The following is a 23,729-nucleotide window of genomic DNA, read 5'->3' as shown; positions in this document are numbered from 1 at the left end:
TAAAAAAGAATAGCTAAGCTAATGATTCTATCAATCTGTGCCTAGGTAAAGTAATATTATGAGGTAAATTGCTAATGTGAACATGCTAACATGCTGTTCCTCACATTGCTAATGTGATAGTTGTCTGGCAATGTTGCTAAATTGATGGTTTAGCATGCATAATTTAGCTGATCAGCATAAACATAAAGTACCACAGAAGCTAGAAAGAACTTGAAATTGCAGGCAACTGGTTTGCTTGTCATTTAATTCTGACCACCCAACCCATCTGAAGGAAAGGCCACATTTAGAAAACAGTTAAAATTAAGAACAACGTAGCTAATCATGATCCAGATCATGATGATCTGAAAGTCCACAGATCAAGTGTTGCTAATGTTAGCAGAGCTAGCACCACTAACCTGTGTTGCATGTTGACATCCATGTGCTTATGCTGTTTACATATTGCCCCACTTATATGCTAACTAAGAGCCGACCAGACATAGCCAGAGTCACAGTCAGTTTTACAAGATTGCCACAAGCTGAAATTATGGTTGGATAGTGGAGAACTTAAGGAAACAATAATGAGCCAAATTCATGGTGATCCATTCAGAAGTTGTTGAGACATGTTTCACCAAAGTGCCTTCTGGAGGCAAGATATTTACGATACTGTTCAGCTGAACATCAGGGGTCAGCAGCTGTTATACAGGGTTAAACTGACTCTGATGATTATGTCGTTTTTCACCTGAATTTTCCTGGATAACTCTTAAAATGAAAATAAAGTATACAACCGGAGACAGCTCCTGTGTCCTATAAATCCTTATAATCATGTGACTCAGATGGAAACCCAAGAATCCTTAAGGAGCACCTTCTGTTTGGCACCAGTGCTTAAATATAAGAGCAGATATACATCAGTTTAACTGCCCTCTTTAAATTGCTCTGATAAAGCAATTATGGAGTCAATAACAAGCAGCATGCGAGGGAACAGAAGTGAGTAAAGAAACAGACGGAGAGGATCATGGTTATCTCACTCTCTGGCTCTGCATGTGCGCTGCAGTCATTCTTTCCTCTGGCTGTGCTGCATCAAGGCTGGAGGAGAGTGTATTTACTGACTGGTGGTGGACTCCAGATAAGGCTTAGGTCCATAATGTGCTGCCATGAATCTGTTTTTATACTCAAGTTAATCAACAGAAACAAACAGCTCTTGCACATACCATTTACCTTTCAGACAATTCACATGTAATTTAATGAAAAATATCTTCTTGACGAATTTGTCTTTGAGTATGTGTATCCCTTGTTCACTACGTTTTATAAGGAAAAACAATAATTCACCATTCTTATGCATTATGGGAAGTGGAAAAGCTTCAATGTTGATTGACCAACTGAAGCATAAAATGCAGGATGACAATGAGCTCACTCAATGCTGTGGTTTTCTACCTTCACTTTCATCTGAGCCATTTTGCTTCAGCTCACCTGGATTAAAGTTGTTTTGGAGACACAAAATCTGATGTATCTTCAAAATAAAGTTTTAAAAGTGTCTAAAAATCTAAACATGGTTAGAAGCTGGTGAATACTTTTCGAAACAAGGTTTTTGTATTTATGAAATTGTACATGTTATTTCTTTTCTTTTTTTTTAATTGACCATTTTTTATATATTTTTTTAATGAAATTTAAGAAATGTGCAAAATCAATAGAAAAATATTTTTTCCTTTTTTTTAAAGAAAAAAGATATTCAAAAAACTTTGAAATATTTTTTAAAAATATATGGAATTGCAGAAAATTGCAAAAAAAAAAAAAAAAAAAGCAAAATTGTGTATTGCAATACTAAATTGCCTCATTACTAATCAAAATATCACATTTTGATTGCTGCTCCTTAGACAGTCAAAAACCACATAGAAGTAAGCTCCTTTATTTGAAAATGTTAGATAATAATCTGTATAATTGCACATGATACCCATACCTGCTTTGACTGCTGCTTCAATGGCAATTACTCCATGGCAGATTCATTATTCACATAAATATGTTTAATATTAAATACAGAGTTCCTCTGAAACATACCACATGGTATGCACTGAACCAGCACTTTCAATTTTAGCAGAGCCAGCCACATAAACATGATGCCATTCTTTTGAGAGAGCTCATATGTTACACACTAAATTCCAGTCTTCATCTAATGCTCTTTAATAAAACGCATGCATTTAATGACAAGCAGCTGCATATGTTGACAAGTGGAATCATTACCAACACTGAATTACCACAGGTAGGTCGTCATATGTACTCAAGACCACAATGTTTGGGAAACAGGTTGCACCAGTCTTTCAGAGGCAATTCCCTAATACTAAAAAGTCCCAATTTAAATATATATCAAAATATAGGAACGGGTGAAAGAAAACTTTATTACATCAAATTTCTGTACAACCAACATATTTAAATGCACAAGTGTCCATAGCAGCATCACCTGCTGTTTGTTAAGTATTTGAGCCCCGGTCAACTTCTCAATGCTTGACTTATCCAGGAGTATTTCCCCTTGCTTGAGGTGTTATATAAGATTTCTCCCTCTGCACATGAGGCACATGCCTTCTTTTATTGCCCTGCTGCTGCTTTACATTTACACTAATGTAGTGGAAAAGAATAATCCTGACATCAAAACAATTAATCACAAAATCAAAAGGATATTATTCAGGCAACTAGGTGTGAATAATTTTACAAACTAATTGACTGAAAAGCTCAGTTGATTGGATTTTGATTGAAGAGTCTGGATTTCTTGAACAAATCTCAAAAATCTTAGTTTCCTCATCTGAGGATGATTTACTGTCCATTTCTTGAATTCCACCCAGCTCTTTCTGTATTGCTGTCAGTGCTGTGGATGGATGGTACAGATGGCATGATGTTCATGATACAAACAGCATGCGTTTCAGTGTCTTATCTCTGTGGGTTTGAAGTTGGTGCAGATGGTAGATTATCATTCAGCAGTGATGAAAACCTTGTGTGATATTTCAGGAGTGTCAGAAGAACAGGAGAATCTTATCTGGGATAGATCAGACTTGGACCGTCTAGTAATAAAAGACTATTTTCTCTCTACTTTTTTTTGTTGTACTAGGAAAAGTGCAAGCTCTGCCAAGTATTCAGAAATGAAGGAAATTATGCTTTGGTGACTTAAATTCTTCTTAAATTTTAGCGTCCAGCTTCATTTGCCTGCCAAAAACTGTCCAGATTGTAGTTTGAGGATATCTGGTGAAGCAATGAAACTCAAGAAAATGTGTTTCCATTTTCTCTTTCAGCACTGAAATACTATATTACCTAAATTATAAATCATTTGAATTTGTTAAAGGTGGTTTGAAATCAAGCTGAGCAGAATAATGGAGAGAATCAAAGAGCAGCAGCTTATTTGAGTAAAGGATGTCCACAGCTGAGTGCGGGAATCTCTTGAGGGTTGTATATTTTTCTCATCACCATGTAACAGCTGTTGTTAATACAGATGTTAAAGTAGATTGTTTAATCCTGAAAACTTACTAACATGTGATTTAATATCCTCCAGTTTTGCAGCTCCATCAAGCTTGTTTGTCTCTCCAAGTGCTCATCATCTGTGCCAGTTAAAGGGACCATTTCTGGACGGGCCTGTCGTAGGCCAGATGCAGAGCAGATTGTATTACAGTAGGCAGTAAGAATGCAACGCTTCAGCCACACGGCTACATCAAACATCTCAGCTCATGGGGTGTACAGCAGACCTACACCGCTCACAGCAGCTAAATACATGTGGAGGATAGGCCAGGGCATTAGTTAGGAGATTATCAGGACTTCCTATACAGGCTCTGTGGGTTATTTATTGTTGTAAAAGATACACCAGTCTGGGAAACACATTGAAGAAGAAAAATAAGTGGAAGTCATGTGCATGTGATTTTAAGACATTTGACTTGCTTTCGTGCCACGTTACGTGACCCTGCAGGCAGCAAGTGCGCACAGATGCTGCAAAGGAAGAGAGTGTGACATGGGCCTACATCACTGAAGTGGGTGGGAGCAGGTGGGCGAGAAAAGAAGGAGGCAGTTATAAAAAAGTTCTGCCAGGGTTATGTTTTCTTAGTGCAGAGGGATCGGACCACAGAGCGTGTTCTGCTGCTTCAATAAGGAGAGAGCTTTGGCACAACTTCACAGACAGGTACAGTAACAAGCCAATAAGAGTTTAAGTTTTAAGCCTACTATGAATAATACTAATGCAGAGTTTAAATTAGAATTCTTGTGTTATCTTAAAGAATAAAGTGTATGTGTGTTATCTTATAAAAAAAAAATAGCATTTTGAGCTTCATCTACAGATTCATGTCTGTATCCGTCACAACATATGAGGAGTTTTCAGAAGAAATAAAACAGAATTTTTTGCTCACTAAGTGTCTGTGCTACAAAAATGTAATATTACAAAGTGTGTATATATATATATATATATATATATATATATATATATATATATATATATATATATATATATATATATATATATATATATATATATATATATATACAAATTACATTATAACACTTAAATAAAAGCCGAAAAGCCGTTAAAAAAAACTAAGGTATTAAAAGTTTAAAAAAAAGACCTTCCTTGATTGCAGTCTAAAAATAGCTGAAGCAAGTCTAATTGATTTAGGATGTTTCTGGATACAAGATGTCTATGTGATGTGGCTATTTCTTCTAATTGCTGTCCTTGTTTTTTAAATTAAATGATTTTTTTTTTAAATATTTAAATCTGGACCTTTTAGATCAGTGAGCCTTTATATACATGTATATATATATATATATATATATATATATATATATATATATATATATATATATATATATATATATATATATATATATATTATAAAACTTAAATAAAAGCCAAAGACTCAATAAAAAACTAAGATATCAAAACTTAAAAGAAAAATATCTTCCTTGATAAAAAGGCTGAAGCAAGCCTAAATGATATAGGGTGTTTCTGGATACAAGAGGAGTATGTAATGTGGCTATTTCTTCTAATTGCTGTCCTTGTTTTTTAAATTAAATTATTTTTTAAAAAAAATATTTAAATCTGGACCTTTTAGATCAGTGAGCTTTAAATTTGAAATTATTTTCTGACAAGTTAGAAAGTTAACTCAGAAATGTGATTTCTGCTCTGCACATCCACCTAACATCACACTAACTTGCACCCAATTATTAGCAACACTTAACTCATACATCTGTGATTTTTAGATACAAAACATGATGATGATGAAGATGTTCCTGATCCTGTTCTGCATGATTTTAACATGTGAAGCTCAGAAATGGAAACAGGAAACACCACGTTGGGATCCTAAAGGTCAGAAATGATGTTACGTTTTCTAAAACCTTTGAATTCTTGTCTTGTTACAAAGACTTGAGGGTTAACACTGTTTTATTCTAATGTCTGATTTCAGCTGACGGCAGCAACGGCAAGACTTGTTCCAACATGACTCAAGTCCTGGACAACTGGAAATTTGCGATTATAACTCAAGTGAAAGATTTGCTGATCAATGACCATGCGTCTGTGTTACCTGAGTACAACAGGTGTGCTAACTCTGTCTCTGATTTTAATCCACATTTTTTGCAGATGGAAAAGCTAGAATGAGTGGAAAATTAAAAACACACAGTCACAAGACTAAAGACAGTCAGCATGTTACGCAAGAGAGAGGTGAAAAGTGTGAACAGCAACAGTTGGTGATGTCAGTGTCCGTTTTTATTGTTCCTCACGGTGATACATCATGAGGAATTATGTAACAGCTCTTTCTCTGCACGTGACCAATGACCTGTAATGTGATTCATGATTGCTCTGGTCCACACAAGGCCGAATCTGCTTAGTGTATGACCTCACCGAGAAGACAGGGCCAGTGAATTACAGGAAATGTTGCAGCCTTGTGTTGTGCAGACTGATTGAGGCCTTGAACTATAACTTCTGATTTTTCTTTTAGCTCTTTCGCTGTGATCTTTTCTGGCTCACTTTAGGTGTCCTTTCTAACACTCCAGCCAAAAAAAATTTTTTAAGTCCATCTTTTCTCAAGAGACTTCCATTCTTTATGCCTGCTGTCCTGATGTTTCCTGCAGACGATGCGGCTGTTCCTCCTTAACAGCATGGCGTGACTTTCTATTTGCCAATTTCACTTGGTTCTCCTCATGTTTTTGCCAGTAAACAATGTTCTGATTCCTTGTGAGCTAATGGAACGTCGCAGTGCCAAAGTGCTTTGACAGGTCATCCAAACATTTAGAATAATTTACTCAATTGTGCTTTCCTGAATGTTTCTCCTCATGTTTAGGATCCAGCCCCTGTCAAATGCTCTTGGAGACCTTTACAAGCAGTTTAACGCTCTAAAAGATGAGCTGGCCATGCTCTCCTCAAAGTTTGACAGCGTGGAGTCTTTTGTGGACGATATGAAGAGTGGCAAATTCCCTCTGCCTCAGCGGCCCGTGCAGAGGCTTCCCCCCAGCATTGGACTCAGGTCTCCACTGCGAGCGCAGATGAGGGCGCCTGTGAGAGGAATTATCAGAGGACCTGCAATGATCAGAGGGAGGAGGAGAGGGCCACAGACGTCTTAGACCACTTGTCCAGAAATGTTTTGTCTTGTATCTGTTCTGATGTATCTAACAGGAGAAATGTTTGTATATTTCATAGAAATTTTTGCTCAGCATTATTTATACTAGTCATGCATGGTGCATGAAAATGTCAACTTTCAACTCTGGCAATAATGAATTTATCTTTTTCTTATTTTAGAGTTCATTTTAACCACAAGGTGGCAGCATTTATCAGTAGTTCTGCATTGTCTTCGACAGTTGTATTGTTGCAATACATAAACAAACCTAATGGCTTAGAAGCTGGAGCAGATTTGTGAGACAATACTATTTATCACACTGTATGTTCTTATTGTTTAAGAGGTTTTCCAAGTTGATAGAAGAGAATATGTTCGAGTGCGTGGAGTGGGTTCGATTCCAGCCTGTGGCCTGTTTCCTGCATCTTATTCCCCACTCTTACACTGTTTTCTACTCTATCCACTGTCCTCTCCTATCTGACATGAAAAGCCCCAAAAATAACCCAAAAAAGTCAAGATAGTGTCTCTTTACACTAGTAGCAGATGAAGATGATCAATAACAAAATAAAACCAAATACAAAATAAGAAAATGTGATATAAGGGAAAATGAAATGTCAGGAAATAAGAAAATACTTCATTTGAAAGCCTCTGTGAGAAGTTATGCTTCTATAAACATCAATAACTAAACCAACAAATAAACAAAAACACACCAAAACAACGCAAACAAATCTCTATAAAACAAAACAATACAAAGCTATATAATGCCATACAATTCTTAAAAACAAGAACCTAATGGCAGGACTGCACCTAAATTAAAACCCAGGATTGAAGGAACAGCCTATCACAGCTTGTGTCAATGACGTTATTAAAAACAGATGAGAAATGAGATCAAAAGCAATCTGAAACAATGCCATGCCTTTTCCTTTACTGCAAAAAAAAAAAAAAAACTGAAATCTTATCAAGTGTTTTTGTCTTATTTTAAGAAAATTGTCTTATGAGACTCAATATGAGCCACGTTCAACCAATCAGCTGAGAAAATGTCTTGTTTCAAGTTATTTAAAGACCAAAATGAGGTCTGAATTGCTTGTAACAAGTTAAAATAAGCTGCCAACAAGATAAGAGAAAAAATACTTAAAACTAGAAAAAATGTCTTCATACAAGTAACGTTTCACTTATTCCAGATATTGCAGATGTTTTTTACTTGTTAAAAGCAGTTCAGACCTCATTTTTGTCTTCAAATAACTTGAAGTAAGACATTTTTTGGACTGGTCAGGTGAATGTGGCTCATATTAAATCTAGAAAGATATTTTTTACTGAAAATAAGACAAAAACAACTTGATAAGATTTCAGTTTTTGCAGTGTGGGAAATAGAAGAGGGTAAGAGATGTTTCATACAAACAGCTAAAGGAAAGAAGCAAAACATAGATTTTTTTGCTGTTTAAAAATAGGTAAAGAAGGTCAAATTTACCTATTTTAATACACTTCACTTTGCTGTCCTAAATGCTTTTAGTATAATTTAGACAATTTGTATGGCTTATATTTACTACCCACAAAAACCATTTTTTATAGTGTAGAACTGATAAAGTTAATGCACAGGTTATAGAAACTGTCCAGCACAATGGAGGAAAGATTAAAATACACATTACAGAACACTGGAGGGCAGCACTGGTTTGCAGAAAGAGGACTGGGATATTCTTCACAAAAACTCACAGAAGATTTGCAAGACCTGCTTTCAGCCAAAGTGAGTTCTCATTTTTCTACACTGCCCTGTCATCTACGGGAAACACCTGCAAGACTTGAGTCTTTCTTTGGTTTCATGTAAATTGAGAGCGTCAGTATCAGTTCTCTGCAAAACTGTTCCCAACTAGAAACACTGAAACACTCTAATTCACAAGTTTTTAATTGTGTTATAGCTTATTTTGCACCCTACATGGCCTTATATATGATTCAGATAACACTTTTTACAACAACACAGAAGAAATAATCTAAAATTTTATGGTACGGGGAGTGACTCCCAGCCATTTGAAGCTATGCAGAGAAAAACCCCTGATAAAGTAGTCTTGGTCAGGGGGGAAATTGTTTTAAAAGGCCTTGATATTGACTGTAAGCTCCTCCTCCTTTCAGTCCCTCTCAGTCCCAGTGTTGTATTAAACTGCTCCTCCAGCACCTTCTCTCCTCATCCTCCAAAGCCTCTAATCTGTCAGCAGTGAGCTCACTTTCCAAGTTCCAGGATCATTCTCAGCACACACTGACAACATGCTGGGGAGCCTCTGCACTCTCATCACTGCTCTAACATGTAAGGAGGCTGACTTACTGCAGCTTTGAGCTCATGTTGGATTCATCAGTCTGTGTGTTTCTCTTGACTCCACGTTATCTTGTTGTTTCCAGGTGTGAGTGCTTTGACGCTGGTGACTCAGAAGCCTCCTGTTGTGGCTGTGAGGAGAGGAGAGACAGTCACCATGGACTGTAACCTGGGGACTGTGACTAATTTTCGTGTTATGTGGTACAAACAGATTCCAGGAGGAGTTCCTCAGTTTGTTCTGTTTAACTATCACAGCATGAGCTCTCCAAGCTATGGCTCTGGTTTCTCCTCTCCAAAGTTCACATCATCACATCAGTCAAAATCAGATTATCGTTTGATCATTAACACAGTGGAGGAGGGAGACTCAGCAGTTTATCACTGTAGCACATGGGACACTTCTGTTGATGAGTGTCCCATGTTGCAAAAACTCACTACAGTCCCTATGAAGTCTGACCACATTAATCCAGGATCATCAGAATCACTTGAAGAAAACATGAAAGAACACTGAATAAACTCCTGTTCCAGGATCAAATAGATCAATAAAAGTCCCTCAGTGTGTTTCTAATGTGATCAGAGTGATGACAGAATGAGATGTTGACAGTGAAAGTTGCTCTCAACAGGATGTTTCAGTTCCACTCCCCTCATTAGTGAGAGTCAGGAGGTTTTTGTACAGCCATGTATACAAACTGAATCACTGTGGTATTCGGACAAGGCACCAAGCTGATTGTGACTGGTAAGTTCCTTTATATTTATCACTAAAACAAGTGGATTTATGTTATTCTTTATAAAATACTGCAGAAATGTTAATTTTCTTGATATCATCGGCTTATTTTTTATTTTTAGACAATGAAAATATTGTTTTAGAACCAGTTATAAGTCTTGCATTGTCTTTCAATGTATGAAAATCTCATCAAATATTAAGTTGCAGGGTGATTTTTTTTCTGCTCAAAATTTAATATAGTTTGAGGGTTGAAGATTTTTTTTAATTAGACTGATAAAGATTGAGATTCTGAGGTACCATATTTCTTGCATTTTTTTTAGATTTCATTGTTTCAGAAAGAGATGTGAAATCATGTGTAAAAATATTGATTGATGTTAGAAAAAAAGACGATTAAAAACCCAATGAAATATGATTTCAGTTGTGATAGTAAGTTCAGAAAATCAGGACGAGTGAAGTTTTTTTTAAAAGAATTTAAAGCGTTTTCTAATGATGAGGTGAAGATTTCCAGCATTTTGAAATCATCTGATAAGATTTAAAAGATAAAATCATTGAGTAAATACATGTGATTGTGGATTTTGAAGATTTAACTATTCTGGTTTACTGAATCATGTTTAGTGTCTGCATTATGTTTGTGGTCTGTCCTGTCACATTGTGAACTCAGCTTATTCATCTCTCTGTTACTGTAGCTCATGTATCACTGACTTCCAGCCTCCCTCCTCCTGTCCTCACAGTCTTCCCTCCGTCCAGGGCTGAGCTCCAGTCCAACAAAGCCTCTCTGGTCTGTCTGTCCAGTCAGTCTGTGCCTTTTGCAGATGTGAGCTGGTTGGCTGCTGGGAGTCCAGTGAGCAGTGGGATCTCTACCAGCACGGCTGTTCAGCAAGCAGACCAGACTTTCCATATCAGCAGCTATCTGTCCATCCAGACGTCTGACTGGGACATGGACAAGGTTTACACATGTAAAGTGTCTGTGGGCTCCCAGACTTCAGAGAAAACCATCAACAAGTCTGTCTGTTCCACTGAAGAATAGTAGAGGAGCACAGTGAGCATTTCTAATCTGCTTCTTTACTCTTTGTCCTCTTTGCTCATAACAAGGTTGACATGTTAGAAAAGATGTGTCTGCATGCTTGGAACAAATGTTGTGACATTTAGCTGGAGGTGTTGGATCAGCTTTGCTATTTCTGCTGCTTTGATCAACAATCATTCAATAAAAATCATAAAACCACATCAAACAAGTCTTTGGATTTATTTTTACTTTTGCTAGAGGTTCTTTAAATATAGAATCTATTTCTGCCCAGTAGTGACTGTAACTTTAAATCTAATGAAAGATTATGGCAGCATTAAGGTTATAAGGTGATGACAGAGAAGTCAGACAAAGTGAGAATCAACTGAAACTGAGTTTTCATCCTTCATCAGTGAAGCATCACCTCTCTGCTCCTCCCTCTCCTCCTTCCCAGAATGCACCTGCAGACCTTTGCTACTTATTCAAAGCTGCATGCAAATGAAGATGTCAAAGGTCAGCTCTCTGTATGACTTTTTTTTTCAGTATGTGGTGGGAGGATTCCATATTGTCATATGAAGTTATTTTAACTGTCAGTTATATTCAAGAGGAGAAAAATCACATTCAGATAAAGCTCCTCCTCCTGTCAGTCCCTCTCAGTCTCTCTGTTGTATTAAATTGCTCCTCCTGCACCTCCTCTCCTCATCCTCCAAAGCCTCTAATCTGTCATCGGTGAGCTCACTTTCCAAGTTCCAGGATCATTCTCAGCACACACTGACAACATGCTGGGGAGCCTCTGCACTCTCATCACTGCTCTAACATGTAAGGAGGCTGACTTACTGCAGCTTTGAGCTCATGTTGGATTCATCAGTCTGTGTGTTTCTCTTGACTTCATGTCATCTTGTTGTTTCCAGGTGTGAGTGCTGTGACGCTGGTGACTCAGAAGCCTCCTGTTGTGGCTGTGAGGAGAGGAGAGACCGCCACCATGGACTGTAACCTGGGGACAGTTACTAATATTGCTGCTTATTGGTACAAACAGATTCCAGGAGCAGTTCCTAATTATATTCTCAAGATGTATCATAGCTACAGCTCTCCATATTATGGCTCTGGTTTCTCCTCTCCAAAGTTCACATCAACTTATCGATCACAATCAGGTTATCGTTTGATCATTAACACAGTGGAGGAGGGAGACTCAGCAGTTTATCACTGTCAAACATGGGATAACTCTGCTAAGGAGCACGTATCACAGTGATTTGCACCGTGACAAAAACCTCCTCACTGAACACTTCTGCTTTTTGAACTGCTGATGTGACTGTGACAACTCTCACTGAACACTAGAAGCAAAACACAAACACATGTCAATTTAAACTTTTTAATTCATATTTGTTCCTCATGATATATCAGAAGATATCCCAATGCAACAAGTTTTCTGTTATCAACAGTGATGTTTTACTTTCTGATTAAATGAAACAAAAATAATAAATATTAGCATATAAGTTTTGTTTTATGTGTCATGAGGATTAATTGGTTAGGGAAGCTGCTCTCTTTATTAATTCATCAAATAACTATCCGTCAAATAAAATCTTTTTCTTTCACATTTACCATAGATTATTCTCACAGTTCATTGGCAAAGTCAAGACAAGTGTCTATTTGAATGTTTCAAGTTTATAATAAAGAAATATTAACAATAAATTATATTTATGATAAACTTAATACTCAATGGATTGTATACGAAAAAAACATTTTGTTTCTTGATCAGAAATCATTATGTGGAGATATTACATGAGTCTATGCAGTTACACCTTGATGTTAAAGCCAAGTAATGAAGGTTATCTGAAACAATAAAACATCATAACTCAAAAACACAATGAAAACAGTAACAGGCATGGAGGAAGAAACAGTGATAGGTGTAAACTCCTCCTCCTCCCCCTCTTGTTGTCCTCTCCTCAGTGTGTTTATAAGCTTCAGTCTCTCTTCTCCTCACACTCCAACCCTGCTCCCCTCTCAGCTGGACAGTAAGGGACGTTTACAGCACACACTGACAACATGCTGGGGAGCCTCTGCACTCTCATCACTGCTCTAACATGTAAGGAGGCTGACTTACTGCAGCTTTGAGCTCATGTTGGATTCATCAGTTTGTGTGTTTCTCTTGACTCCATGTCATCTTGTTGTTTCCAGGTGTGAGTGCTGTGACACTGGTGACTCAGAAGCCTCCTGTTGTGGCTGTGAGGAGAGGAGAGACAGTCACCATGGACTGTAACCTGGGGACTGTGACTAATTTTCGTGTTATGTGGTACAAACAGATTCCAGGAGGAGTTCCTCAGTTTGTTCTGTTTAACTATCACAGCATGAGCTCTCCAAGCTATGGCTCTGGTTTCTCCTCTCCAAAGTTCACATCATCACATCAGTCAAAATCAGATTATCGTTTGATCATTAAGACAGTGGAGGAGGGAGACTCAGCAGTTTATTACTGTAGCACATGGGACACTTCTGTTGATGAGTACGTATCACAGTGATTTACACTGTGACAAAAACCTCCTCACTGAACACTTCTTCTTTTTAAACCTATGAAGCACAATGACAGTCATTTGAGACAATAAACTTGTTTTTATTTCAGCCTACATGCTCGATCTGTTTTCCATTTGTTTTCCTTTTTTTGTGCAGAATGTCGTCCAAAATACATGAAACCTACAAACACTCACAAATAAGACAGACCCTTTGATAATGGAGACTAGAAAAGTTCTGTTTTACTTTTTTATTTATAAAAAAATTTATAGTATATAAACAAAATTAATCCTCTTTTGCACAGAGGAATAAATATCTTAATTTTAGTTTTTTCTCTTTACCAGCCTATCTAGGCTCATCCACTAACGAGAAGTTAGACAAACACGTGTGCTGCTAAAACAGAAACTCCACAGAATCAGCCCTTGAAGTTTAGTACAAAAAACCAACATGGTCATACACTAATTATTATCATTTGTAAAAAAAAAAAAAAAAAACTGATCTCAATAGATGACAGCAGCCATTTAATGTGAAAGTCAGGCATGTCTCATTTCAAGAAAAAGATTTTACAAATAATTTTAAAGTGGATCAAGAAGCAAAAAAAAGATGAATGAACTGTGTGTGAGTAACAAAACATTAATACAGTGTTTGCTCTAAAACTTAACCCTTAAGTTACTGCCAACATGATACTTTCAGTAATTCAAATCAGAGCAATCCTGATTCATTATTGCTCAGGTGTCTTGTGTTTATTACTTTGATCTGATTGGTCAACATCCTTTTGCAGCATTTATTAAAGGGCTACGGGGGGCAACCTGACTTTTGAGGGGACCACAAACCTTTAGAATGGTGGTCAATGGCTTGCTTGTTTCCTTTAAATCTTTTCAGTTGATGACTCAGTACTGTGGGACTCCAGCTGCTACAAATATCAACAATAATTTCATGGTATGTGCTTTAATGATCTGAACTTGATTTATTTCCAAAAAAAGCTGTAACAGTTTATGAGTTTGGTGTGAAAAAAGAATCAAGACCAATGAGGACAGCTTCATACAACTTATATTGTGAAATGTGTAACATATTGAGAAACATTAGGAGTTCATCTTTAAAATGTGTACATGTGTCAAATAAAATGAACAGGATTGAAAAAAATAACAAAACATAAAAAGGACTCAATGACTTTGACTGTTGTTGAGAAAGTGTCAGATTGTACAACTAACAGGACTGTCTTTAAAGATTCCTAAAGGAAAAACAAAAACCAAAAACATGACAAAACTCCCTAATATCAAAAGGAAATATACTTGTTTTTTAATTTTAGAAGTTATATGTGGAGTGCAAGATGATTTTGAATTAATAATTTAAAAAAAAAATGCACACAGTGTATTAACTCCTCCTCCTCCTCCTCCTGTTGTGGTCTCCTCAGTGTGTTTATAAGCTTCAGTCTCTCTTCTCCTCACACTCCAACCCTGCTCCCCTCTCAGCTGGACAGTAAGGGACGTTTACAGCACACACTGACAACATGCTGGGGAGCCTCTGCACTCTCATCACTGCTCTAACATGTAAGACATTCTTCTCACTCCTTTCACACACCATCATTTCTCACACACATTTGACTCATGCCTTTTTCTCTGTGTTTTACAGGTGTTGATGCACTGGTTGTTCTTACCCAGTCGCCTGCTGTCCTCACAGTTTCTCCAGGTCAAGAGGCTGTTCTCAACTGTAATGTTCAGAAACACTATGATAATTTTGTCAGCTGGTATAAACAGGTTCCTGGAAACACCCCTCAGTATGTTGTGGGAATTCGTCGTAGTTTGAGTTCACCAAGCTTTGGATCGGGATTCTCCTCAGACAGATTTAACTCTAAATCAACATCAAACATAGATTTTCAGCTCATCATAAAGAGAGCAGAGACAGGAGACTCTGCTGTTTATTACTGTAGCAAATGGGATCACTCTGTTCAGAAGAGAGCATCACAGTGATTTACACCATGACAAAAACCTCTGCAACAAACCCTTCTGCTTTTTGACCCGCTGATTCACAGTGATGGTGGTTTGAAACAGATAATTGTTTTCATTACAACCCTTTTACATTCAAACTATGCTTTAAACTTTGCACATTTCCCTTGCTTTCAAATAAATCTTCAGATCTGGTTTGGTTGAAAAATAGGAAATGCAAGTGTAACAGGCAGAAATCAATAAGCAGAATGTTATAAATCAGACAACATTCTAATTAGGTCAAACAAGAGAAATCAAATTATTCTTACACAGGTTTTAGTGATTACTAATGTGTCAGAGAGGTTGCTGAGGATCTCATCCCAAGCTTCAATTCAACACATTAAAAAAAAAGATAACAAAAACAAAACATAAAAGGGATGGTACTGATGGCTCTGATTTTTTTCTTGATTTGTGTTGTTCTATGATGGACAAGTGTAATCATCACCTGCTAATCACAATTCCATATGGACTAATCCTAAATTTACAGCCAAATGAAGATAAACTGAAACCCTACATTCTCTCTGTCATTAATAATGTGTCTGATGTAAAGACTCACTACAGTTTCTATGAAGTCTGACCACATTAATCCAGGATCATCAGAATCACTTGAAGAAAACATGAAAGAACACTGAATAAACTCCTGTTCCACAATCAAATAGATCAATAAAAGTCCCTCAGTGTGTTTCTAATGTGATCAGAGTAATGACAGAATGAGATGTTGACAGTGAAAGTTGCTCTCAACAGGATGTTTCAGTTCCACTCCCCTCATTAGTGAGAGTCAGGAGGTTTTTGTACAGCCATGTATACAAACTGAATCACGGTGGTATTCGGACAAGGCACCAAGCTGATTGTGACTGGTAAGTTCCTTTGAATTTATCACTGAAACAAGTGGATTCATGTTATTCTTTGTCAAATACTGCAGAAATATTAATTTTCTCGATATCATCAGCTTGATTTTATTTTTAGATAATTTAAATGTTATTCTAAACCGTATTTAACGTCTTGCTTTGTCTTGAAATGTGTGAAAACCTCATTAAATAGTAAGATACAGTGTTAATATTTTCAGCCAAAACTTTAAAATGCTTTGAGAGTTAAGGAATTTTTTTTATTTAGAATGTGAAGGTTTGTCATATTGAGGTAACATATTTCTTGGGTTGTTTATAGATTTTAGCATTTCAGAACAATTTGTCAAAAAATATATATACTGTGTAAGACAAAAAATACAATAAAAATACAACAAAATACAATTTAAGTTGTGATAGTGAGTACAGAAAATCAGGCTTGGGTGAGGTTTTCTTATGAGGATTAAAAAGGTTTTCTGATGATTTGGTAGAGATTTCCAACATTTTAAAAACATTTGATATTATTGAAAAGAAAATAATGAGCAACAACAGGTTTTAACTTGTAAGATAATTTTTATTAAATCCTGTTTCATATCTGCATTATGTTTGTGGTCTGTCCTGTCACATTGTGAACTCAGCTTCTTCATCTCTCTGTTACTGTAGCTCATGTATCACTGACTTCATCTCTACATATGTGTTGATTTTTCTCTGTGTGTGTTTCAGGCTCCAGCCTCCCTCCTCCTGTCCTCACAGTCTTCCCTCCGTCCAGGGCTGAGCTCCAGTCCAACAGAGCCTCTCTGGTCTGTCTGTCCAGTCAGTCTGTGCCTTTTGCAGATGTAAGCTGGTTGGCTGCTGGGAGTCCAGTGAGCAGTGGGATCTCTACCAGCACGGCTGTTCAGCAAGCAGACCAGACTTTCCATATCAGCAGCTATCTGTCCATCCAGACCTCTGACTGGGACATGGACAAGGTTTACACATGTAAAGTGTCTGTGGGCTCCCAGACTTCAGAGAAAACCATCAACAAGTCTGTCTGTTCCACTGAAGAATAGTAGAGGAGCACAGTGAGCATTTCTAATCTGCTTCTTTACTCTTTGTGCTCTTTGCTCATGACAAGGTTGACATGTTAAAAAAGATGTGTCTGCATGCTTGGAACAAATGTAGTGACACTTAGCTGGAGGTGTTGGATCAGCTTTGCTACTTCTGCTGCTTTGATCAACAATCATTCAATAAAAAAACATTAAACCACATTAAACATGTCTTTGGAATTATTCTTACTTTTTCTGATTGTACTGCAAATGAATCATTGTTATAAGGTGATGACAGAGAAGTCAGACAAAGTGAGAATCAACTGAAACTGAGTTTTCATTCTCCATCAGTGAAGCATCACCTCTCTGCTCCTCCCTCTCCTCCGTCCCAGGATGCACCTGCAGATCTTTGCCCCTCATTCAAAGCTGCATGTAAATTAAAAGGTCAAAGATCAGCTATCTATAAAATCAGAGTGAAGCTACCTCTGCTCAGAAAGACATTGATTGATCTAATAGATTGATCAGATGAAATAGATGAATTTGTTGACCCAGAAATTTTTAAAACCTATGACACAGGTTTTGCTTCTCCCCAGCATGTTGTCAGTGTGTGCTGAGAATGATCCTGGAACTTGGAAAGTGAGCTCATTGCTGACAGATTAGAGGCTTTGGAGGATGAGGAGAGGAGGTGCTGGAGGAGCAAGTTAATGCAACACTGAGACTGAGAGGGACTGATAGGAGGAGGAGCTTTATCTGAATGTGATTTTTTCTCCTCTTGAATATAACTGACAGTTAAAATAACTTCATATGACAATATGGAATCTTCTCACCACATACTGAAAAAAAGTCATACAGAGATCTGACCTTTAACCTCTTCGTTTGCATGCAGCTTTGAATAAGTAGCAAAGGTCTGCAGGTGCATCCTGAGAAGGAGGAGAGGGAGGAGCAGAGAGGTGACGCTTCACTGATGAAGGATGAAAACTCAGTTTCAGTTGATTCTCACTTTGTCTGACTTCTCTGTCATCACTTTATAACCTTAATGCTGCCATAATGTTTCATTAGATTTTAGAGACACAGTAAGTACTGAACAGGAATAGATTCAGTATTTAAAGTACATTGAGACAAAATAAAAATAAATCCAAAGACTTTTTTGATGTGGTTTTATGTTTTTTATTGAATGATTGTTGATCAAAGAAGCAGAAGTAGCAAAGCTGATCCAACACCTCCAGCTAAGTGTCACAACATTTGTTCCAAGCATGCAGACACATCTTTTCTAACGTGTCAACCTTGTCATGAGCAAAGAGCACAAAGAGTAAAGAAGCAGATTAGAAATGCTCACTGTGCTCCTCTACTATTCTTCAGTGGAACAGACAGACTTGTTGATGGTTTTCTCTGAAGTCTGGGAGCCCACAGACACTTTACATGTGTAAACCTTGTCCATGTCCCAGTCAGACGTCTGGATGGACAGATAGCTGCTGATATGGAAAGTCTGGTCTGCTTGCTGAACAGCCGTGCTGGTAGAGATCCCACTGCTCACTGGACTCCCAGCAGCCAACCAGCTCACATCTGCAAAAGGCACAGACTGACTGGACAGACAGACCAGAGAGGCTTTGTTGGACTGGAGCTCAGCCCTGGACGGAGGGAAGACTGTGAGGACAGGAGGAGGGAGGCTGGAGCCTGAAACACACACAGAGAAAAATCAACACATATGTAGAGATGAAGTCAGTGATACATGAGCTACAGTAACAGAGAGATGAAGAAGCTGAGTTCACAATGAGACAGGACAGACCACAAACATAATACAAACACTTGACATGATTCAGTTAACCAGGGAGTTTAATCTATTTTTTTAAATGAATTTAAAATGCTGGACATCTTTACCTCATCATCAGAAAACCCTTTTAATCAAAAAAACAAACAAAAAAAAAAACCTTCTCATGGTCCTGATTTTCTGAACTCACAATCACAGCTTAAATCATATTGCACTGGGTTTTAAATTTTACTTTTTATCTAACATCAATTAATATTTTTACACATGTTTTCACATCTTTTTTTGAAACAATAAAATCTAACAATAACCCAAGAAATATGTTACCTCATAATCTCAATCTTTCACAGCCTAATTAAAAAAAATCCTCAACCCTCAAACCATTTTAAAGTTTGAGCAGAAACAAAGTCACTCCGCAACTTATCATTTGATCAGGTTTTTATACATTTAAAGACAATGCAAGACATTAAATTGGTTGTAAAACAACATTTTGATCATCTTAAAGTAAAATAAAGCTGATGATATCAAGAAAATTAACATTTCTGCAGCATTTGACAAAGAATAACATAAATCCACTTGTTTCAGTGATAAATATAAAGGAACTTACCAGTCACAATCAGCTTGGTGCCTTGTCCGAATACCACAGTGATTCAGTTTGTATACATGGCTGTACAAAAACCTCCTGACTCTCACTAATGAGGGGAGTGGAACTGAAACATCCTGTTGAGAGCAACTTTCACTGTCAACATCTCATTCTGTCATCACTCTGATCACATTAGAAACACACTGAGGGACTTTTATTGATCAATTTGATCCTGAAACAGGAGTTTATTCAGTGTTTTTTCATGTTTTCTTCAAGTGATTCTGATGATCCTGGATTAATGTGGTCAGACTTCATAGGAACTGTAGTGAGTCTCTTCATCAGACACATTATTAATGACAGAGGGAATGGAGCTTATTGACAGGAGGATGTGGAGTTTTCAGTTGCAGGTGTTTTACCAAAACAAAACAAAATAAACGTCTGTGAGTATTTCTGGAATGGCGGTTCATGAAACCTGTGAAAGAATAACTTGAGTTTCTCTACCTTGATGTGATAAGAATATTGGCTGTTTTTGTTGTCAGTGTTTTCTCTATGAAAGCATGTGCGCTATCTACTTTGCTTTTTATTGTCCAACAGGAAAGTTCTGAGGATTTATTGAAATACATGAAAAAAACATAGAGGTTTTTTTTTTAAAAAATGTTTCAATGTCAAAGGGTGATAGACAACATTTTTTTCTTTGACAAACCACTAAAAATGTGCATCATCAGGTCAAAAAGCAGAAGTGTCACTGAAGAGGTTTTTGTCATGGTGTAAATCGCTGTGATACAGCTGCAGAAGCAGAGTCATCCCATGTTTGACAGTGATAAACAGCAGAGTCTCCTGTCTCTGCTCTCTTTATGATGAACTGATAATCTATTTTTGATGTGGATTTAGAGTTAAATCTGTCTGAGGAGAATCCTGATCCAAAGCTAGGTGAACTGTTAGAGCGGTAGAACCTCAGAACATACTGAGGAACTCCACCAGGAACCTGTTTATACCATCTTACGGAATTTCCATCATCTCGCTGAATGTTACATTTGAGAACAGCCTCTTGTCCTGGAGAAACTGTGAGGACAGCAGGCGTCTGGGTAAGTACGATCACTGCATCAACACCTGTAACACACACAGAGGAAAAGACATGAGTCAAAGGAGTGTGTCAGAAATGATGGTGTGTAAAGGAGTGAGAAGAATGTCTTACATGTTAGAGCAGTGATGAGGGTGTAGAGGCTCCTCAGCATGTTGTCAGTGTATGCTGTAAACGTCCCTTACTGTCCAGCTGAGAGGGGAGCAGGGTTGGAGTGTGAGGAGAAGAGAGACTGAAGCTTATAAACACACTGAGGAGACGACAACAGGAGGAGGAGGAGTTAATATATTTTTCACTTTTCATTCATGAAACAGCTCCATTTTGTTTATGGTTTCTTCTTAAAAATTTGAAATCATCATCATCCCTGTATTCCCCGATGTTACTGCCCCTCCTCTGTTCAGGTACAATTTTTCTATGATGTAATTTTTTTTTGCCATGACCTCACACCAACTAAACAAACATTGTTAATCATTACTTGACATGTTTTCTCTGTATTAACCAGAAGTCTTCATCATGTGTTGTTTTTATTTGTGTAAATCTCTTAGGACTGTCTTTAACCATCACCCTCTTCTTTCTCCCTCCATTCCATGTCCCGACTTGTCTGAGCAGATAGTTAAAGAAACTAATAAGCTGATTGGGATTTGTATGTGTTTAAGCTGCAAATGATTTAAATTTGAATCCTGAGAGATTTATCAAAGAGATGATGTGTTCATAAAGGAGAAAAAAATAACCACAAGTTAATCAGTGCTATCTGTGTTTCATGAGACATTATTGCAAACAACATGTGATCTGAACCTTTTGAGCTAAATATTAAGACACTCAAGTTTCAAAATGTTCAGTGTTAGCATGCTGTCTATTTCTTCTTTGAGTTAAATATCTTACAAATGACAAAGAAAGTTGCAAGTAACTGAGTGAATACATTTGGTATTTACATAAAAAAAACTGCAGGTGACGTAAATCTCTGTCACTACAGCATTAGGTCAAAAAGCAGAAGTAAGTGTGTGAGGTTTTTGTCGCGGTGTAAATCACTGTGATACGTGCTCCTTAGCAGAGTCATCCCATGTGTTACAGTAATAAACTGCAGAGTCTCCCTCCTCCACTGTCTTAATGATCAGACGATAATCTGATTGTGACTGATGAGTTGATGTGAACTTTGGAGAAGAGAAACCAGAGCCATACTCTGGAGAGCTCCAGCCATGGTACATGTTCACAACATGCTGAGGAACTCCTCCTTGAGTCTGTTTATACCAGCGAGCAGAAGCATCAGTCACTGTCCCCAGGTTACAGTCCATGGTGGCGGTCTCTCCTCTCCTCACAGCCACAACAGGAGGCTTCTGAGTCACCAGCGCCACAGCACTCACACCTGGAAACAACAAGATGACATGGAGTCAAGAGAAACACACAGACTGATGAATCGAACATGAGCTCAAAGCTGCAGTAAGTCAGCCTCCTTACATGTTAGAGCAGTGATGAAAGTGCAGAGGCTCCCCAGCATGTTGTCAGTGTGTGCTGTAAACGTCCCTTACTGTCCAGCTGAGAGGGGAGCAGGGTTGGAGTGTGAGGAGAAGAGAGACTGAAGCTTATAAAGACACTGAGGGGAAGACAACAGGAGGAGGAGGAGTTAAAACACTAAGCACTTTTTTCACTCTTTACAAGCTAGATATAGGCTCAGACACGGACTCCTTTATTTTTATTTTGGTATTATTATAAAACTCTTGTCTTGCATAGTCAGATAAATGATGTGTTTGCATGCTGACTTCAGTTGACTTTGTCTTCACTGTATACACTCATTAACTCAAAGAGTGTGTTTCTAACAGTCAATCCAACTAGATTTTTTGGCTCATTCATCCCATGTTCCTGTTTGGTGTTGATGTGGACCACCTTCGGATGTGGTTCTATTTAATTCCAGTGCTGAGAAGTAGACACACTTTAAATAATTACTTTATTTTATACACTTGCATGTTGGCACTCTGTTTTTCTCTCATGTCCCAGCAGATAGTTTTCACCAATAGTCTGCTTCTGTTTCAGTTTTGTCTGTTCAATAGAAGTTTCTTCTCATCACATTTACCAGGTGCTGCTCGATCTTTGTAAATAAATCAAAATCTTTGGATTAGTCCACGAATGGAAGAGAATCTACATTTATAACATATATTTCTTTGTGTTTTAGAGGATTACTTTATGCATATATTTTAAACATTTCAATAAAAGGAAATCAGTAATAAGCAAAACAGACTCTTGTGATTAACATGTGAGACAAATTAGTAACTGAAACAGGATCTTAAAGATCTCCACTGACTGCTTGTCAAATTCTCTCTCTTTTTTTTTTTTTTACAGTAGAACCTCACAACATTGTGTCTATATTTTAAGCTGAAAGATCTGTGCATCCAATAAAAATCAGAAAAGAAAATGTGAAGTTTAAAAAAAATGTAACAAGTGTTGAAATATCAGGAAACACTTAAGGTCTGTTTAGACGGCTGTCTCTCTGCAACACAAGTTCAAAAAGCAGAAGTGTTCAGTGAGAAGGTTTTTGTCATTGTGTGAATTACTGTGATACAGCTTCAGAGGCAGAGCTATCCCATCTGCCACAGTAATAAACAGCAGAGTCTCCTCTCTTTGCTCTCTTGATGTTGAACTGATAATCTATGTTTGATGTTGATTTAGAGTTAAATCTGTCTGGAGAGAATCCTGATCCAAAGTAGGGTGATCTGTCAGTGCGGTAGAACCTCAGAACAAACTGAGGAACTCTACCAGGAACCTGTTTATACCAGCTGACAGTATTTCCATCTCTTTGAACATTACATCTGAGAACAGCCTCTTGTCCTGAAGAAACTGTGAGGACAGCAGGCGTCTGGGTCAGCACAACCACTGCATCAACACCTGAAACACACACAGAGGAAAAGACATGAGTCATAGGTGTGTGTGTGTGTGTGTAAGAAATGATAGTATGTAAAAGGAGTGAGAAGAATGTCTTACATGTTAGAGCAGTGATGAGAGTGCAGAGGCTCCCCAGCATGTTGTCAGTGTGTGCTGTAAACGTCCCTTACTGTCCAGCTGAGAGGGGAGCAGGGTTGAAGTGTGAGGAGAAGAGAGACTGAAGCTTATAAACACACTGAGGAGAAGACAACAGGAGGAGGAGGAGTTTACACACTCAGCACTTTTTTTGTTTCGCTAGTCAACTTCATTATTGTTATTATTGTTGTTTAAACATAATATTGACTCATTGTCTTTGGTGTCTTTAAAAACAGGCCCTTTTAGCTTAATAACTTTTTTTGTTATTGCTGCTGTTCAAGTTCATAGAATTTGCTGCATGTTTTGTACATGTACTTACAGTTTCTCAATGTGTATTTATGATGATGATGATAATGGTGATAATTTTTA

General features: G+C 37.5%; 4 protein-coding genes across 5 annotated transcripts; 3 read left to right on the top strand and 1 right to left on the bottom strand.

Moving 5' to 3' along the window:
* Positions 1-4,068: 4,068 nt before the first annotated feature.
* On the top strand, positions 4,069-6,749 carry LOC141810137 (uncharacterized). The gene is made up of 4 exons (XM_074697489.1): positions 4,069-4,129; positions 5,200-5,305; positions 5,403-5,532; positions 6,276-6,749. Exons 2-4 carry the CDS (start codon positions 5,209-5,211, stop codon positions 6,553-6,555), a joined length of 507 nt encoding a protein of 168 aa, XP_074553590.1. The 5' UTR covers positions 4,069-4,129; positions 5,200-5,208; the 3' UTR covers positions 6,556-6,749.
* Positions 6,750-8,723: 1,974 nt separating this feature from the next.
* On the top strand, positions 8,724-10,692 carry LOC141809790 (immunoglobulin lambda-1 light chain-like). Its single transcript, XM_074696980.1, has 4 exons — positions 8,724-8,841; positions 8,934-9,258; positions 9,546-9,580; positions 10,255-10,692. The coding sequence occupies exons 1-4, from the start codon at positions 8,802-8,804 to the stop codon at positions 10,593-10,595; spliced, it is 741 nt and encodes a 246-aa protein (XP_074553081.1). The 5' UTR covers positions 8,724-8,801; the 3' UTR covers positions 10,596-10,692.
* Positions 10,693-11,289: 597 nt separating this feature from the next.
* On the top strand, positions 11,290-16,946 carry LOC141809672 (immunoglobulin lambda-1 light chain-like). Its single transcript, XM_074696804.1, has 4 exons — positions 11,290-11,387; positions 11,480-11,805; positions 15,879-15,912; positions 16,621-16,946. Exons 1-4 carry the CDS (start codon positions 11,348-11,350, stop codon positions 16,944-16,946), a joined length of 726 nt encoding a protein of 241 aa, XP_074552905.1. The 5' UTR covers positions 11,290-11,347.
* Positions 16,947-18,080: 1,134 nt separating this feature from the next.
* On the bottom strand, positions 18,081-23,364 carry LOC141809580 (immunoglobulin lambda-1 light chain-like). Of its 2 annotated transcripts, none has more exons than XM_074696667.1 (4): positions 23,325-23,364; positions 21,389-21,714; positions 19,295-19,328; positions 18,081-18,596 (listed from the first exon to the last, which is right to left on the bottom strand). In XM_074696667.1, exons 1-4 carry the CDS (start codon positions 23,362-23,364, stop codon positions 18,271-18,273), a joined length of 726 nt encoding a protein of 241 aa, XP_074552768.1. In that variant the 3' UTR covers positions 18,081-18,270. The 2 variants fall into 2 exon arrangements, with proteins under 2 accessions (XP_074552768.1, XP_074552767.1); XM_074696666.1 differs by lacking the exons at positions 21,389-21,714; positions 23,325-23,364 and adding exons at positions 20,055-20,380; positions 20,466-20,553.
* Positions 23,365-23,729: the final 365 nt, after the last annotated feature.

This window comes from Halichoeres trimaculatus, unplaced genomic scaffold (assembly GCF_033239565.1).
Source record: "Halichoeres trimaculatus isolate MK-OKI-2021-1 unplaced genomic scaffold, fHalTri1.1 fHalTri1_scaffold_20, whole genome shotgun sequence".
Classification (NCBI taxonomy): Eukaryota; Metazoa; Chordata; class Actinopteri; order Labriformes; family Labridae; genus Halichoeres; species Halichoeres trimaculatus.
This window is presented reverse-complemented; position numbering and strand designations above follow the sequence as displayed.

What these genes read in the sequence shown, in the direction of transcription:
- LOC141809790 (XM_074696980.1), top strand. Translation starts at nt 8,802, where the DNA reads ATGCTGGGGAGCCTCTGCACTCTCATCACTGCTCTAACAT. An exon ending in TCTCATCACTGCTCTAACAT is followed by an intron (nt 8,842 to 8,933) that starts GTAAGGAGGCTG and finishes TGTTGTTTCCAG; the next exon opens with GTGTGAGTGCTTTGACGCTG. An exon ending in GACACTTCTGTTGATGAGTG is followed by an intron (nt 9,259 to 9,545) that starts TCCCATGTTGCA and finishes CTGAATCACTGT; the next exon opens with GGTATTCGGACAAGGCACCA.
- LOC141810137 (XM_074697489.1), top strand. Translation starts at nt 5,209, where the DNA reads ATGATGATGATGAAGATGTTCCTGATCCTGTTCTGCATGATTTTAACA. An exon ending in ACCACGTTGGGATCCTAAAG is followed by an intron (nt 5,306 to 5,402) that starts GTCAGAAATGAT and finishes GTCTGATTTCAG; the next exon opens with CTGACGGCAGCAACGGCAAG. An exon ending in GTGTTACCTGAGTACAACAG is followed by an intron (nt 5,533 to 6,275) that starts GTGTGCTAACTC and finishes CCTCATGTTTAG; the next exon opens with GATCCAGCCCCTGTCAAATG.
- LOC141809672 (XM_074696804.1), top strand. Translation starts at nt 11,348, where the DNA reads ATGCTGGGGAGCCTCTGCACTCTCATCACTGCTCTAACAT. An exon ending in TCTCATCACTGCTCTAACAT is followed by an intron (nt 11,388 to 11,479) that starts GTAAGGAGGCTG and finishes TGTTGTTTCCAG; the next exon opens with GTGTGAGTGCTGTGACGCTG. An exon ending in CACCAAGCTGATTGTGACTG is followed by an intron (nt 15,913 to 16,620) that starts GTAAGTTCCTTT and finishes TGTGTGTTTCAG; the next exon opens with GCTCCAGCCTCCCTCCTCCT.
- LOC141809580 (XM_074696667.1), bottom strand. Translation starts at nt 23,364, where the DNA reads ATGCTGGGGAGCCTCTGCACTCTCATCACTGCTCTAACAT. An exon ending in ATGACTCTGCTAAGGAGCAC is followed by an intron (nt 19,329 to 21,388) that starts GTATCACAGTGA and finishes TGAATCACTGTG; the next exon opens with GTATTCGGACAAGGCACCAA. An exon ending in CACCAAGCTGATTGTGACTG is followed by an intron (nt 18,597 to 19,294) that starts GTAAGTTCCTTT and finishes TGTGTGTTTCAG; the next exon opens with GCTCCAGCCTCCCTCCTCCT.